The following is a 17,387-nucleotide window of genomic DNA, read 5'->3' on the forward strand; positions in this document are numbered from 1 at the left end:
TGCTTACATTTAAAATCCACGATGGAGCGAAGCCGCGAAAGACGAAGTGCGATATAGCGAGGGATCACTGTATTAGATTTAGAATTACTTTAAATATTTAGCTTGCAGCCAATTGGATTACTTCTCACAAATGAGGTGTGCGCCCAAAGACATTTATGAAGTGTTTTGGACTCTGTGGCACCCGTCTTACAGATAAAGTATTCGATTCAGAAAGTACTCACACCCTTTCATTTTCTGCACACTAGGTGTTGTAGATTTCATTCCAAATGAATTTGCAATTTTTGCCCATCAATCTCCACTCAATAACCCATAATGACAAAGTGAAAACTTCTTCTCAGAAAGGTTTAGAAATATATTAATCATAAACAGAAGCATCTCACCTAAGTACGTCACGTCCCCGCCAGGCCTGAAGCACAGGTATAAAACCAGCATCTTGTGGGGCCAGGGACCTCTGGGGAAATTCAAGTTGTCCAATTGCTATACTTCTCCCCGCACCAAAAGGACTGCCAGACAAATGCACCTGATGCTCCCAAAAGTATTGTAAGAAAATAAAGATGATGGGGAGGAGGCAAAAATGAAGCTACTTCATACAGGACTTAGTTTATGTGTGTGTGCCCAAAAGGTATACTTGACATTTTTGTGCAAGTTTTGGGGTCACCTTTTCAGGTTTGGCACCTGCCCCATTTTCTAGCTGCTGCCAGAGTGTTAGATGTAGCTGGTCATGATGTGGGAAGATCTAACTTGCTCCACTAGTCTGCCACTAAATTTGTCACTTTATTGCATCTAATAAGAACTCCTTGACTTCACACAAAGGTAGAGAAAGAATTCCCTCGTGTGAAGCACTGAATACAGCAATTCATTTAAGAGTAACGGTTGCAGAAGGAGGAGGAGGAGGAGGATTGGTGTAGTGGAACAATGTAAACAAAAGTTGAATGCTTTTTTTATTAATTGAAAACATTGTAGTGTTGGATGTGATAAAGAATCGATTTTTTTTCTCTGTGTAAAGCTGCATTGTTTCTTCTTGTTAATTAGTATACTCCTTCACCTCTACTTTAGAGTTCTGGTTCTTTTTAGCAGCACAATTCTGGAATGACATCTTTCTTCAGCTGGTTTCTTACAATCAGGAGAAGGAGTGAGTGGCGTTACTGTGAGATCTTCTGGCAATGCTGAGCTCCACACACAATCTGTCTTTTGGTTACTGCCAAGAGATTGGGACCAAGAGGAGGATGGCGGAGTTAAAAATTTTCACCCAAGGTTTCGCCAGCTTCATCACATTAGTCTAGTAGTGGATTCAGAAAATATTCACTTTCTTCCCCACCTTACTAGGTTGTAGATTTATGTGTCCATCTTTGCACACTAGTTTACATGAACCCATAATGACAAAGCGAAAACTGTTCACAAAATTAAAAACTCCTTTGGCAGCAGTTATGGCTTTAAGTCTTCAGAGTCTCTATAAGCTTTGCACATCTGGATTTTGACAGTTTATTGGATTCTTCCCGACAGATCCTGTCAAGATCTGTCGGACTAGATGAGAAGTGTCTTCTGGTCTCTCCACAGACACAGGAGGTTTAAGTCTGGCTTTGGCACGGGTCACAATGTCCATGAGTGGCCGAGCTAAAGCACATTCTAGTGTTGTCTTGGCTGTATGCTTCAGGTCATTGTGCTGAAAGGTAAACTGCAGCCCAAGATCATGTGCACTCTGGAGCACATTTTCTTCAAAGCCAGCTCTGTATTTGGTCAGAAGTGAAGGAAGAATGAATGTAGTCAGTCATCCTCCCTCTCCCTGCTACTGAAAAGCACCCACATGGCATGATGCTGCCACCAATAGTACTTGGGAACAGGAGGAAAACAATTCTTTGGTCTGATGAGACAAACTGAACTCTTAAATCCTTTAAATGCTGTTTGGTGAACTCCAAGAGGGAACTGGCTAATCAACCATAAACACCTGATGGTGGAATGCTGCCAAGATGGAGAACATCTCAGAAGGACAATCATCTCAGCAGAAGACTTCTTATATTGACCATTTAGTTCCTGATCATCTACCTGACTAAGGTCTTTATGTGCCGTTTGGCTGAATGGGCAACTCTAGGAAGAGTCCCGGTTGTTCTAAACTTTCATATACAGAAGTTTACTTTCTAAAAAATGTCTAATCAACTCGTTTCTAGACATGCATCAAGGACAACTAAAGCAAAGAGGAAGCATCAGACCACAAGATGGAGTGCCACAACAATAGGTCTGAATACTTGACGTACTGCAAATCTGGACATAGCTTACATGAAGCTATCTGGCCTATTTGGATTGGTTTTAGCCCCCCCCCCTTTTTTAAATAAACAAGGGGGCGAAAAATTTATTTTTGGCCAAACAACCTGTGCACTAGTTTATATAAATGGCATACAACATACATCATGAAGAATTGCCTTATTTTTATGTAAATGTTTACGGTCATTTAAAGACTTCACTTCCTTTTTAAAATGTACACGTGTAAATTGTGTCAAAAGGGATGTTAAGGCTTCTGTTAACTGGGGTTTAATTAGACCAGGAGAGGGGAAAAATTGAAAACAGGATCATTTGAAAATTATTTTTACAAATATGACACTATGGTGTCTGGGATTCCAAATAATGATCAAGCAAAGGTGATCTTGTTGCTTGTAAAGGTGATCTTTGCTTTTTTTTGACTAAATCTTCAGACTTCTTGGACTTCAAACTTTGCCTCAACAGTATGCAATTATATATTCTCTACAACAGCATGTTAATCAAATTAAAAATTAAACACACACACCATTGATACTCTGAAATGAATGCACCTTACTTTCCTTGGTGCCCTATTACTATTTATATTCTATCTGTGAAATCTCAATGAATGGCATGCATCTATTATTCCAATTTAAGAGCAGGCCAAAATCAACACACACACACTGACAGATTATATAGATTAACTTGGTGAAATTGCTAATAACTGGATAACACTCTGCTTAGGGCACAGAGGACTGAAGAAGGTAAGCATATAGAGAAAGGGTACATTGATTCTTTAGCTCTAGTGGTGCACTAGCTAGGGCATGTAGAAGATCTGTGCTACATTTTCTAATAGTTTAAATAAAGTAGCCCTTTGAAACAAATGATGTTCCAACATAAGAACATCCGGGACCAAAATATACAATTGTGTTCAAACAGGCCAGATCCAAACCTTTACAGTCGATCTTTTGACACAGCATGATCTAAATTAAAAAAAGGTGGCAGTCTGCCTGAAACCCAAGGAATCCGAGAAAAGCTGCAATTAAGAATTTGTGAGAGACGCCCATTTTACTTTTGAAGCCATTGTTCCTGCTCACTGCTATCATACAGCTGTGCAGTGTGCATCCCTCCTCAAACGTCTGACAGAATAAGCTAAACAATGAGCACAATATAATGGTCAGGATCAGAGATATAAAATTTTAGATTAAGTCATATGAAGGGCGCATACGCTAAGCAACTGTTTGTAGTTATTTAGACAGGAAATCATCAGTATGAATACTGATGCTGCATTATCCTATGACCAGGTTTCTGTCTATTAAGCAAACAAAATTAACCCGAGTTGTGGTGAGAGAAAAAAAAAAAAAAAAGCGCAATCCTTGCAAGTTTCAAAAAGCAAAAATAACGAGTACAATATTTACCATCATTCTGAGCAAAGCCGTTTCCTGAAAAGTAGTGCTCATCTTCTCTATTGTATAAATATGAATCATTGTAGGCCATGTTCTCATTCCAGAAGGTGCCTAGAGACAAATAAATCACATTAAAACATGTGCCTCACACACATAAACCTCATGCTGAGACAGCTGGTGCACAAGTTACAAAACAAATACACGTTCTCATATTGTTTACCGCTGACATTTTTTAAGTACACTTGAATGTATGCATGTTGTAATTTATCATATCCTATACTTCCCTGTGGTGTAATATTCTAATATTTAATCATTCTACAATCGAAAAGGCATGAATGCGCAAAACTACAGGCAAATATATGTTTAATTACTTTGCATTTCTCAGAGAATCCTCCTATTTGTTCTCGGTTTTAGATTTCCAAGTCAGATTTGGTGCCTATATTGGCAACCACGGCTAAACTAGTACCCTTTCCTGGACTGATTTCCACTGTATTACAGGGCACACTCACACTTGTCCCCACTTGTACTCATGCAAAGTTTAAACAGTTCTCTTCTAGTTGGAAACATGCTGAATATCATGCAGTTATTTTATGTTGTGAAATATGCAAACATGCAAGGTGAAGAGAAGCCACTTGAAAGTAGCATAACAACAGGACTTCAACCTTGGGCTAGTACAGAATTATGGATTAAACTTGTGCTCCACCTTCAGCCTAATTTCAACAAACTTTGCTTCTGACCTTAGTCAGCAAGACCTTCATAAACCAGTTTTCCATTGCAAGGAACCTTTGATCATTTATAGGGCAGCAGCTGTTGCTAAAGTAGTTGACTAACCAAAACCTTCTCTTCCTGTGGCTGAAGTACTGTACTTCAGTTAACTGTGGATCACTTTAGAAGGTTGTTAAAATAGTAGAAACTGTACTGGCACTATGTACCTACACTTGGAAAACCATAGTAACACTTGGCTAAAATTGCAGATTAGTTATACAAAATTCTGAAAATCGTCAATTCAAGTGTAATAACAGAAGTGCCATTTTAATAATGACTTACTCTCATTCTTTATTAGGTTTGAATTTTAAGTTAGCCCATGGCTTATTAAAAAAAAAATCGTAAAGAAATCACTATATATATATATATATATATATATATTATATATATATATATATATATATATATATATATATGGGCATTTGTGCTCTAAGTTATTAGGGTGTCCTCCACTGAACAGATTTGTTACGTAACTTATTGAGATGGGTTTTCATATTTCTGGCTAACAAGGTAAAGGAAATTTAGCTACTAAATCATGCCAAAAAATGTCACCACCTTTCATCTACAAACCATGATTTTTAACTAAGTCAATTCACTCATCCATATTTTTAATATCTGTCTGAATAGTTGGCTAAAAACGGCAAAAAACTGCAGTCCGTATTCATCTCAGCGAGTGGAAAAGTCACAATTATGTGACACTACTGGCTCCACTGGTGAGACAGTATTGTGCAGATCTATAGAGAATGAATGATGCATCATACCTCAAAGCATTGTGAAGTAGCAGCAGTCACAGTGCTAAACAAAAAATAAACTAATAAAGTAAACTGAATTGTAGCGATATACAAGACACTAAAGTTTTTTTTGGTTTGGGAAGCAAATGGACCAAATGAAGGGAGAAAGGATTACAGCAGGATCAATGGCATCAGGACATAAAGGAATGCTATTTAAACTAGTTGAGCTTAATAAACTATGTATATGCATATGACTTGGTAGCCATTTTGTGGATATATGAAAAAATAAAACTCAGTTCAGGTAAGACATTTTATAAAGCTAAACAATCATATGGTTTTCAGTGGAAATGAATTATAAAACTCCAAGTGGATGAAAAACACCATCAAAAGTGAAACTGATTTAAATTAGGCTTTAGGCAACGGCACATAAAATACACCAAAAAAAATGTATTTGGCCCAGTGTTTTTTCTGTAATTGGATTCACAACTGGAAATCCATGCCGGGACATTCTCCACATAATTCATGAAAGCTTTTCTACATAGTGTTAAAATTAAAGCAAGATTTCAAAGTGAGATTTGTCAAGTTGAACTTATTTCAAATTTGAGAAATATTTAATTTGACCAAGCATCCATGCAAAATGCAAGTGTGAGTTGCCAATCACAGAAATCAAGTGCTTACCTTTTGTCAAGCATTATAAAAACGAATTCAAGATTCACAGACTTGCTTATACTAGCAAATGTACATTTAAAAGGCAGATTCTTAAACTGTGATGTATTAAAACTGTATGTACTATAATATGGAAAGGATGTTAGTAAAAAAAAAAAAAAAAAAAAAACAGATGAATAATTCCGTAGGTTCAATTCTCTGTCAAAACATGGCCTAAATACGATTTGCACTTTCACACCAGGGCAGCAGGATTTCAGTGGTAGCACTCTGGGTCCAAATGCATGCAGAGGAGTTCAATTGGCAATACTAAATTGGCCCTAGAGTGTGTGCGTGTGTTTGCCCTGTGATGGCCTGGTACCCTGTCCAGGGTTTGTTACGGCCTTGTGCCCTATACTAGCTGGGATAAGCTCTGGCAGCCCCAGGACCTTGTTCAGGACTAAGCCAGTTAGAAAATGACTGACATTCTCAGCAGATCCAAGCCAGTTTTTTTTTTTTTTTCTTCGCCTCTCACAAGTGTGCAGCATAAAGCAACTATCAACTGAACTGGCCTAGCAGGAGGAAATGTGGTGGTTAACAGTTGTGCCTCATATTGGACTGGTTTCTTATATACAGTATGAAACAATTAGGACAAGCTAGATTACACTATCCGCATGAAATGGAATAAGCAGATTATGAGAACGTGATAAAGTCTTGAACATGTTATCCTATTTCTGCATTATTCCTCGACAAAATAAAAAGTAAAATCAGCAGTGTCATTAGTGTTCTGCTCACTGCTGGTCATTCATAGCCTACTAACTATAGTACCAAAAAAAATTAACATGCACAAACCTAGATGCAAATCATATAATACCTTTAAACAGTTTTAAGATCAACTATTAAAGCAATCATTTATTACATAAAGTCAAATACAAAATATAAACCAAACTAACCAAAATTATAAGTCCAATTGATTGATTTGTAAGTTATTTCCAAGTGTCACATGCCCCCCCCCCCTTACACATGGCATGCTTTAAAATAAACAAACAAAATCTCATGTCACTAGAATACAGTTCTACAATTTACAGCACAATCTATGCATACATTGCAAAGTTGAAAGACTCACCCACCAACAAAAACACCATCTCCTGTTTAGCTAAAAGCTGAAAATCAGCAGCAATGTACATACATCTAAGGCAGTAAGCATCCACTATGAAAGGACATCAATATTCAGGGTTAAAAAAAAAAAAAAAAAAAAAACAAATATCGCCCACAATAGATAAATTAAATACCCCTACCTCTCAAAAATGCTTTAACTGATCGGAGTGAAATTTTCTGTTATAATATGTTAGCAAGTGTGACATTCTAATGCACCGCCTATCCCTGGCTTTGCCACAGTGCTGACAGAAACTGCATGGAGAAATGGGACATGTTGGTTTATGCAAATGAAGGCCGTCGGCAGAAGTAAAGTGAAAAGAGCAAATTTCGGCAAAGCTCAAAGAAGACACATTAAGTACTTGACTATGCTCACAACCACAGTACCTAGTAAATTCTCACAACTGACCCAAGTAAGAAAGGTATTCAATATAAACTGCTAAAAAAATTTAAGGAACACTTTGAAAGCACATCAGATCTCAATGGGGAAAAAGTCATGCTGGATATCTCTACTGATATGGACTGGGTAATGCGTTAGGTACAAAAGGATGCCACATCGTTTGATGGAAATGAAAAGTATCAACCTACAAAAGGCTGAATTCAAAGACATCCCAAAAATCAAAGTGTAAAAATGATGCAGCAGGCTAGTTCATTTTGCTGAAATATTATTGCAGCAACTCAATCGTATTCAGATTGTATGGCCCCTACATGCGTGTATGCACCCCTTGACAATGTCGGGTCATGCTCCTAATGAGATGACGGATGGTGTCCTGGGGGACCTTCTCCCAGATCTGGACCAGGACATCACTGAGCTCCTGAACAGTCTGAGGTGCAACCTGGCAGCATTGGATGGACAGAAACAATGTTTCATGGATTTAATATTCTATTGGATGTAGGTCATGCGAGCGTGGGGGCCAGTCAGTGGTATCAATTCCTTCATCCTTCAGGAACTGCCTGCTTACTCTTGCCACATAAGGCCGGGCATTGTTGTGTACCTGGAGGAACCCAGGACCCACTGCACCAGCATAGAGTCTGGCAATGGGTCCAAGGATTTCATCCCGATTCCTAATGGCAGTCAAGGTGCAGTTGTCTAGCCTGTAGAGGTCTGTGCGTCCCTCCATGGATATGCCTCCCTAGACCATCACTGACCCACCACCAAACCAGTCATGGTGAATTGGCAGCATAACGTTCTCCACCGCTTCTCCAGACCCTTTCACGTTTGTCGCATGTGCTCAGGGTGAACCTGCTCTCATCCGTGAAAAGCACAGAGCGCCAGTGGTGGACCTCCCAATTCTGGTATTCTATGGAAAATGCCAATCGAACTCCACAGTGCTGGGCAATAAGCACAGGGCCCACTAGAGGACATCAGGCCCAAAGGCCACCCTCAAGTAGTCTGTTTGGTCAGAGCCATTCACACCAGTGCCTGCTGGAGGTCATTTTACAGGGCTCTGGCAGTGCTCATCCTTGTCCTCCTTGCCCAAAGGAGCAGATACCAGTCCTGCTGATGGGTTAAGGACATTATATGGCTCTGTCCAGCTCTCCAAGAGTAACTGCTCGTCTCCTGGAACCTCCTCTATGCCCAGGAGACTGTGCTGGGAGACACAGCAAACCTTCTGTCAATGGCACATATTGATGTGCCATCCTGAAGAAGTTGGGCTACCTGTGCAACCTCTGTAGGGTCCAGGTATCACCTCCTGACCATAGCCAAATGCAAAACTAGTGAAAAACAGTCAGAAAAGATGAGGAGGGGAAAAATGTCAGTGGCCTCCACCTGTGAAACCATTCCCGTTTCATTGTTGCCCCTCTAGCACACCTGTTTTAATTTCATTAACACCACAGCAGCTGAAACTGATTAACAACCCCCTCTGCTACTTAACTGATCAGATCAACATCCCAGAAGTTTCACTGACTTCATACTATACTCTGATTAAAAAGTGTTCCTTTGAATTTTTTTCAGCAGTATATATCCCTCTTGAAACTACAGTTAGAGAGGCAGACTGACACTTGGCAATGTGGCTGTTTGGGTTTAATATACTTTTTCAGCAACAGTATAACGTGCAACCCTATTTTTTAAAATGTATGCTACCAGCATTTATTTAACTTTGGTACTGTAAGTAAATGGTAGTTTTCAAATGCCTCATGCTCAGTAATTTATTAGCATAACTGGAACTCCAAGGGGGACAGCCCCTAACCACTATTCTATTGATATACTGAATATATGTATCAAGCTCAAATCAGAACCCACCCTCCATCTTCAAATGTATATTTATAAAAACGCATGTACTCCAAGGAGTAAAGGACAGGTGAAGTATGAATCATCAAGCCATAATGCCTGCAATATTTAACATTTATATAGCTCATTTAAAACAACTGAAAGTTGGCCAAAGCGCTTTACATAGAATATAAGCAATAGATATATTATATGTACAGTCATGGCCGAAATTATCGGCACCCCTGGAATTTTCCCAGAAAATGCACCATTTCTCCCAGAAAATTGTTGCAATTACAAATGTTTTGGTATACACGTTTATTTCCTTTATGTGCATTGGAACAACACAAAAAAACAGAAAAAAAGCCAAATCTGACATCATGTCACACAGAACTCCAAAAATGGGCCGGACAAAATTATTGGTTAAATAGTTTTATTTCAAGCATATGATGCTTGTTTGAACTCGCCTGTGGCAAGAAACAGGTGCTGGCAATATAGCAACCACACCTGAAGCCAGTTAAAATGGAGAAAAGTTGACACAACATTTCTGTTGTGTGTCTGAGTGTGCCACACTAAGCATGAAGAACAGAAAGAACAGCAGAGAATTGTCTGAGGACATGAGAACAAAAATTGTGGAAAAATATCAACAATCTCAAGGCTACAAGTCCATCTCCAGAGATCTTCATGTTCCTTTGTCCACTGGGTGCAACATAATCAAGAGGTTCACAACACATGGCACTGTAGCTAATCTCCCTGGACGTGGACGGAAGATAAAAATTGATAAAAGACTGCAAGGAAGGATAGTCCGAATGGTGGATAAACAACCCTGATCAACTTCAAAACATATTCAATCTGTTCTGCAGACTCAGGGTGCAGCAGTGTCAGCTCGAACTATCCGTTGACATCTGAACGAAATGAAACGCTATGGCAGGAGAGCATTAGGACCCCACTGGTGACACAGAAACATAAAAAAGCCAGACTAGAATTTGCCAAAATCCTTCTGGGCGAACGTCTTATGAACAGATGAGACCAAGGTAGAGCTATTTGGTAAAGCTCATCATTCTACTGTTTACAGAAAATGGAAAGAGGCCTATGAAGAAAAGAACACAGTACCTACAGTCAAACATGGTGGAGGTTCTAAAATGTTTCAGGGATGTTTTGCTGCCTCTGACACTGGATGCCTTGACTGTGTGCAAGGCATCATGAAATCTGAAGACTACCAAAAGATATTGGGGCGCAATGTAGGGCCCAGTGTCAGAAAGCTGGGTCTGCGTCAGAGGTCATGGGTGTTCCAGCAGGACAATGACCTCAAACATACCTCTAAAAGCACTCAGAAATGGTTGAAGACAAAAGCGCTGGAGAGTTCTGAAGTGGCCAGCAATGAGTCCAGATCTAAATCCGATTGAACACTTACGGAGAGATCTCAAAATTGCTGTTGGGAGAAGGCGCCCTTCAAATCTGAGAGACCTTGAGCAGTTTGCAAAAGAAGAGTGGTCAGAAATTCCAGTTGAGAGGTGTAACAAGCTTGTTGACGGTTATAGGAAGCGCTTGATATCAGTTATTTTTTCCAAAGGGCGTGCAACCAAATATTAAGTTGAGGGTGCCAATAATTTTGTTCAGCCCGGTTTTTGAGTTTTGTGTGAAATGTCAGATTTGTCTTTTTTTCTGTTTTTTTGTGTTGTTACAATGCACATAAGGAAATAAACGTGTATACCAAAACATTTGTAATTGCAACAATTTTCTGGGAGAAATGGTGCATTTTCTGGGAAAATTCCAGGGGTGCCGATAATTTCGGCTATGACTGTATAATTTATTTATTTATATAAAGTTATTCGCCATTATGTAAGCTGCCATAAGATTACATCTAAACTGTCTTAATTACATCAAGATATCTGCTTCAATAATGTTGATGCATGATTGATTGAGTGTGCCTTATTCACGTCTCTGTATTTAAAACATACAGCACCTTTCCCCATAGCATTCAGTATTTTCAAATGCTTTAATATAATTTGATTTAGCAGCATTAATGTAGCATGAACTGCATGATGAAATACATAAGAAAACTATCTTGTTCAACTTTACCCATGGTTTAGTGAATAGGCCAAGATGCTAAGGTCAATATAGAAAAACTTTACTTAGTACTGGGATGTACTTTAATTGCTCTAATCTGAACAGATTTATGCACAGAATTTTATAACATCCCTTGATTTATATTATCTAGTTTTGGAACATTTTCAAAAATGATCTAACAGAACAGAAATCCCTCCAATATCAGAAGTTAGATAAACAGCTTAATGGATGGTCAAGTAGAAAAGATTATAAGGAGCAACCAAATGCAAGGCCAAAAAATGCTGCAGAGCAGGAATGTGTAAAAACATGTCAGTATTTTAAAAATCACAGATAGCAAGAGAGCTAAAAAGGAAAGGCCAGTCCATCAGTCTTATTTAGTGTTAAGACAACATATAATATTTTAGTATCCAAGAATAATTAGTTTGCTTGCTACCAATCAATATCTTTCAGAGATGTTTAATACTTTGAAGGATAGCAGAAGATGGAAGTACACATGGAATACACATTAAATGGACTTGTACTAGTGATGACAAACTTGACAGATACCAAACACAAAAACAGTACAGTAATCCAAACAAATTCCCATTCTCAAGTACAAACTAAAGAGGTGAACTAGCAATAAAAGTCAGCTTTTAGTGGTGTCAGGACAACACATGCAGGCAATGTCATTCACCATGCAAAAGATATTCATGCCGTAATGTCTTTACCAATATTTTGGAAGGTATGCATTCCTTGCATCATGCCCATTGTACAGTTATTAAAATACCGATTAGGGGGATGACCGATATCCATCCATGAAGGTCCTAGACACAAGTACAAAAAGCACATCAATGAATACTTTAACTGTTCAAAGACTTACAAGTTAGCATCTTGGGGAGCCATGAATTAACAAAATAGCCAAAGTTTTTTGTATAGTATATTGCCATTATTTTCTAGTCAAAGAAATGTAATCTGGCTCACAGATGTAGAGTACATTACCTGAATTGAGTTGTTTAAGAAAATGACACTGCACAACTTGATATTTTCTGCAACATGGTAAAATTTAAGGAGCATACTAGGTGTTTACCTCAATCATGGTTTTTACAACTCTTAGATGGATTTAATATCCCAGGAAGTTTATACATATAAGTTTAAGCAAATTTTGACAAGAACGATAAAGTGAACAGACCTTTGGAACTCCCTTCGTAATTGAAGCATTTTTGGGTTTGGTTACAGTGTATCTTAGATCGAATACAATAAATTACATGCAACATCAATACTGATGTTTGAAAGAAGCCTATACTGTAATGTTAATGCCAGGCAATTTAGTAACATTTTGCAATTTGGCATGCCAATTAAAATTGCTTAGAAATAACTGTGGTTGGGCAAAAAAAAAAAAAAAAATTATTTCCCTTATTAACATTACATTTCACAAGGAGACTTTACCATCACGGGTTGTGTAATTTTAAAACAAAACGTGCAATGAAAACTGAATGCTCTAAACTTGCAAAATACCAGGAATTCCACTACACTGAACAGCTCATGGATGTGTCAGCCTGTCACATGTCATCCTTAAACTTTCAAGCTGACCTAGTGTTTGGATTTGAGCACCAACACAACAAAACATGCACATCAGTGGAGCGTCTGAGGAAATCGGGCTGCCCTCTGATTACCAATGTGGACACTGGAAGAATGTGGTTGGATTCAAAACCCTTAACATATCATGCAGCAACAATCATTCTCTACCATGCCGCCATTAATGAAAGGCAGGACATAAAGTACCTGCTGACATTCATCACATTCACAAAAATGGAGAACTTTAATTTTCAAAGAAGAAAGCTTGCTCTTTACTGCCTGAATCTCCTACATTTTGTACTTAAAATGTTTGCATTATAGCTTGTCGTCATTTTAGAGAGTATCCCAAAGCAATGAAACATTAAAAGGCGTTCCATATATCCAGTTAAACATTTTCTCAGCTCATGTGAGCTTTCTTATGAAATCAATGAGCACATCCCTATGTCATGATTGTTCTTTTCTAGCTGACTATATCACAGCTTGTATGTATAAAAAATAGCTTCTCTATAACTATAGACCGGAACCAACTGCCCTGAATCCCTGCTATAACCCTCATTGTGTTACAATTTATTTATTTATTTATTTTTTTTAAGATGTAGAACCTCGGGCAAACAAGACGGGGCACAAAAACATGCAGCAGAGAAAGGTACACACTCACTCATGCATTATTGTACATTTAGTGCTGGCAAAATAATTACAAATGGACAATAAATAACCTTAATCTGGAAGCATCAATCCGGTGTTTGATATGCCCATTACCAGGTGCTCTTGGTCTTAGGGTGACTCTCCGGATTGAGTAAGCAGTTCTGTTTAGCCATAACTCAATCCTCCAGTGTATGTGAAAGCGTGCTCAAGTGCATAAGAGTCAGTCTGAAACAGGAGGGCTATCTTTGGAAACTGATCACCTACAGCCAGTGATGTAGTGAACACAAACCATAAAAGAGGCACGACTTTAGCTTGAGGCAGCATTTGTGAAACTGTTAAGAGTTATTTAGGCTGTGAGTAAAAGGACTAGGACACAGGAGGAGTGTCAAGGAGACTAGTATTTTGATAATTTTAAATCATCATTCAAGAATGAGCTTTAATTACTTAAAAGAAAAAAGCTGGTCGATCTTCATACCTTTAATAACACTATTTACTGTAAAATTGAACTAGTAAAATGCACAGGATTAAATTTGTGTAAACTTTTGTCATTATTTCTTAAAGTTCACTTGCAGTCAAGGATTCTACTACACACAATGCCAACATGGTGAAAGGTTATTGTGCAAATATGCCACAATGAATGGAATTTACTGAAGAAACAGGACAAAGTGTAAATAGTAAATAACTATGCAAGTTGTATAAGAAACTATTCAATACAGTTCCTTTAAAACCATTTGATTAAAACACAGGTGAAACCTTAAATACTTCTCAGATCATCATCAAAACTAAAAACTCCTAGTAGTAATGAAACTCTACTTTAAGTAAAACTCCTTGTAGTATAGTAATATCTAAACCAAAATATCTAATGTCTGTAATTAAAAATCTTTTGTACAAAAGAGGGATGTGCTTTCTTGTGCCTTATAAGAGAGAGTTTACTTTTTCTCCAATTCACAAGGATTATATAATTACTCAAAAAAAAAAATAAACCACCAACTACAGCTTACCAGATAAACAAATGCAGTTCTATTCTTCATAACTGTTACCAAATTGACTTTATGGAGACTTATAGGACCGGTGAATTACATAGAATATGACTTTGGTTGGGGTTGGGGGGGTGGTATGTTATTGTGTGGTGGTGAGAGAAAAAAGTCCTGAATCTACCCTGGAGGACAAGAATATTTCAAGTTTTAAATAATGAAGATCAAACTATATAAACAAATATGTTATGCCAGGTTACACAAAGAGTAAGGCAGAGCAGAGATGAGCATTCCTAGAAATTCCTTACCATTACATGGCGCATGATGCATTTCTGGACCCTGGACTGGGAAACATCCATGATGAAAATAAGGAGGCTCAAATCCCATATTTCCATTACTACACTGACCTGAACATGGGGGAAAAAAAACAAAACAAAAACAAAAACAAAATGCACACGACCAGGGCAAAAAAAAAGATTGACAAGCAGCCACAATTTGATCCAGTAGGGTTTCTCTTTAACTTTAGTTTAATTAAAGTTTACCTAATGACAATTGTGATCATATAGTAATTCATCATTCATACACAAAATAAGCAACTACAAGTTTAGGGGGAAAAAAACCTATCCATTTTCTTAGCCATCTTATTCAAGGCAGGTTTTAAGAACAGATGAAGCCTACGCCAGCAACCAATTGTCACAAGGAAGGAACATCTGGACAAGGCAGCAGTCCATCACAGGATGAACACACACATAGGCCAATTAACCTAACCTGCATGTCTTTGGACTGAGTGAGACAGCCAGAGCATCCTCCCAAGGAAATAAAAGCTGCAAAACTGGAAGGTAGTATGAAGTAAATAGGGATGCACCGATACCGAAACGGGTATCTGGTATCGGCCTCGATACCACATTTTCTAAAGTACTCGTACTCGTTAAAAGTCCACCGATACCGGGGACCGATACCACGGTCTGAGAAATGTCTATGTTTGAGCGGCGTGTAAGGGGTTAATCACAGGCGCCGAGTGCCCGCCCCCAGGCCCCGGCTGCAGCTCAGAGCGGGGAGAAGGCGAGGCGAGACATGTCAGCCGTGTGGAACTATTTCAAAGTGAATGAAGACGACAAAACAAAGGCGGACTGCAAATTGTGCTCAGCGAAATTGTCCAGAGGAGGCTCAAAAGGGTAGCGCATTTAACACAAGTAATTTAATCAAGCACCTAAAATCCCAACACGACAACGAGTACAAAGAGTTTACCCACGCTTCTAAACCAACACAACCCACGCTGCAGCAAACTCTTGCAAGACGAGAGAAAATGTCCAGAGACAATCCACGTGCTGTGAAAATAACACAGGCAATTATCGAGTACATTGCATTGAGTGACCAGCCACTCTCGGAGGTAGAAAATGTGGGATTCCTGCGTCTCCTCCATGTTCTGGAGCCCAGATATGATGTCCCAAGCCGCCGCTACATGACTGACACGGAGCTGCCTAAACTACACGACTCCGTGAAAAAACATATCCACAGCCTACTGCAAGCCTCCTCTGCGTTTAGTTTCACCACGGATATTTGGACAAGCAGTGTTAGCCCCGTGTCGCTAATTAGCCTAACCTCCCAGTGGATAGACGAGAGTTTCACGCCGCAACGAGCCATATTACATGTGAAACAATTCCACGGCTCGCACACCAGCCAGGCTATAGCGCATGTTTTTGAGGAAATGCTCCAGACATGGGGTATACCTAAAACATCAGTACATGTTGTGCTTCGTGACAATGCCAAAAACATGATTAAAGCCATGAATGACGCAGGGCTCCCAAGTCTCCGTGTGTCGCGCACATGCTCCAACTGGCTGCCTGTTACCTGTAAATTTAAATCATGTTTTTATTAAGTACTCGGTATCAGCGAGTACTGAAATGCAAGTACTCGTACTCGTTTTCCAAAAAAGTGGTATCGGTGCATCCCTAGAAGTAAATATGTAGGTGACTGGAATTCCTCTTCCCTACCCACAAGATGGGAAGAGTATGTACAATTGGAAAATCTTGCAACTGTTTTTTTGCCAAAGAAACTAGGCCAATCAAAACAATTTAGCACTCATTTTAGCATTCATGTATCAGTCAGGTTTCCTTAGGTGTTTGATCTTCGTGCAGAGCTTTTTCTGTGTACAAACAATATTTCAACTAGGACTGCCACAAATAAATAAGAAAATATTTCTATTTAAAATATTAAAAGGCGTTTTATATAAAGTACATTTTTGAAGTTTCAAATCTCGATACAGAGCTTCATGTTACTATAGCTTCAATTAAATACTCAGTAAAAGGGTCTGAATTCTTATTCCCCCAGAATGACAAAGTGAAAACAGGGTTTTAGAATGTTACTTGAGGAGGGTTTGTTTTTTTAAAAGAAGCAATACATTATATACATAACATGCATACATACATACACACACAAAACACGTATACTGTAACATATTGCACTCTAAGCTTCTATGCCTATATTGTAGATGCTTCAAACCACTATGTTAGACAACACCTATTAGAGTACTACATCTGGACTAAAACTGGTAAGGTACTCCAGGTAAACCACAACATCCTTCTCCAAATCAAAAGAAATGAAAACAGATATTACATGTTAACACAAAAATATGAAATAAATGCCAGAAACAGGTAATTATGAACTGTAGTAAAAGAAGAAACTACTGTATGTTTGCTGAGGCATCACTAAGACAATCATCTAACAAAGCAGCAACAAAACAGAACTCCCTGGTGGTACATACTGTAACCTCTCACCATTTTACAAGAGGCACAAGGCTGATCAATACCTGTGGAACAAAATTATCTAGTAGGAAATATAATTCAGGCCTTAAGATCTATGGGGTTTGGGGTGGCGAAGAGAGAGAGAAAAAAAAAAGTTAAAACCCATGACTGACATGAACACTGAGCACTGTAAAAGGAATTGGCTTGTCCTGTTCTGACTATGGTTGATACCATGTGGAAAACTCACCCCACAACCCCAA

The 17,387-nt window shown here is 38.6% G+C and overlaps 1 protein-coding gene across 5 annotated transcripts in view; it reads right to left on the reverse strand.

Annotated features, from left to right (window-relative positions):
- Positions 1-17,387, reverse strand: part of fam113 (family with sequence similarity 113) — an 89,531-nt gene that overhangs the window by 3,626 nt on the left and 68,518 nt on the right. For 2 of the 5 annotated variants that reach the window (XM_028801509.2, XM_028801510.2), the window contains exons 10-12: positions 14,692-14,790; positions 11,918-12,013; positions 3,651-3,749 (exon numbers count right to left, since the gene is read on the reverse strand). In XM_028801509.2, coding sequence (XP_028657342.2) covers positions 3,651-3,749; positions 11,918-12,013; positions 14,692-14,790 — 294 coding nt within the window. The remainder of the gene's footprint in view (positions 1-3,650; positions 3,750-11,917; positions 12,014-14,691; positions 14,791-17,387) is intronic. The other 3 variants (XM_051928366.1, XM_051928365.1, XM_051928367.1) reach the window with 3 other exon arrangements.

Source organism: Erpetoichthys calabaricus, chromosome 5, assembly GCF_900747795.2.
Source record: "Erpetoichthys calabaricus chromosome 5, fErpCal1.3, whole genome shotgun sequence".
NCBI classification, from domain to species: domain Eukaryota; kingdom Metazoa; phylum Chordata; class Cladistia; order Polypteriformes; family Polypteridae; genus Erpetoichthys; species Erpetoichthys calabaricus.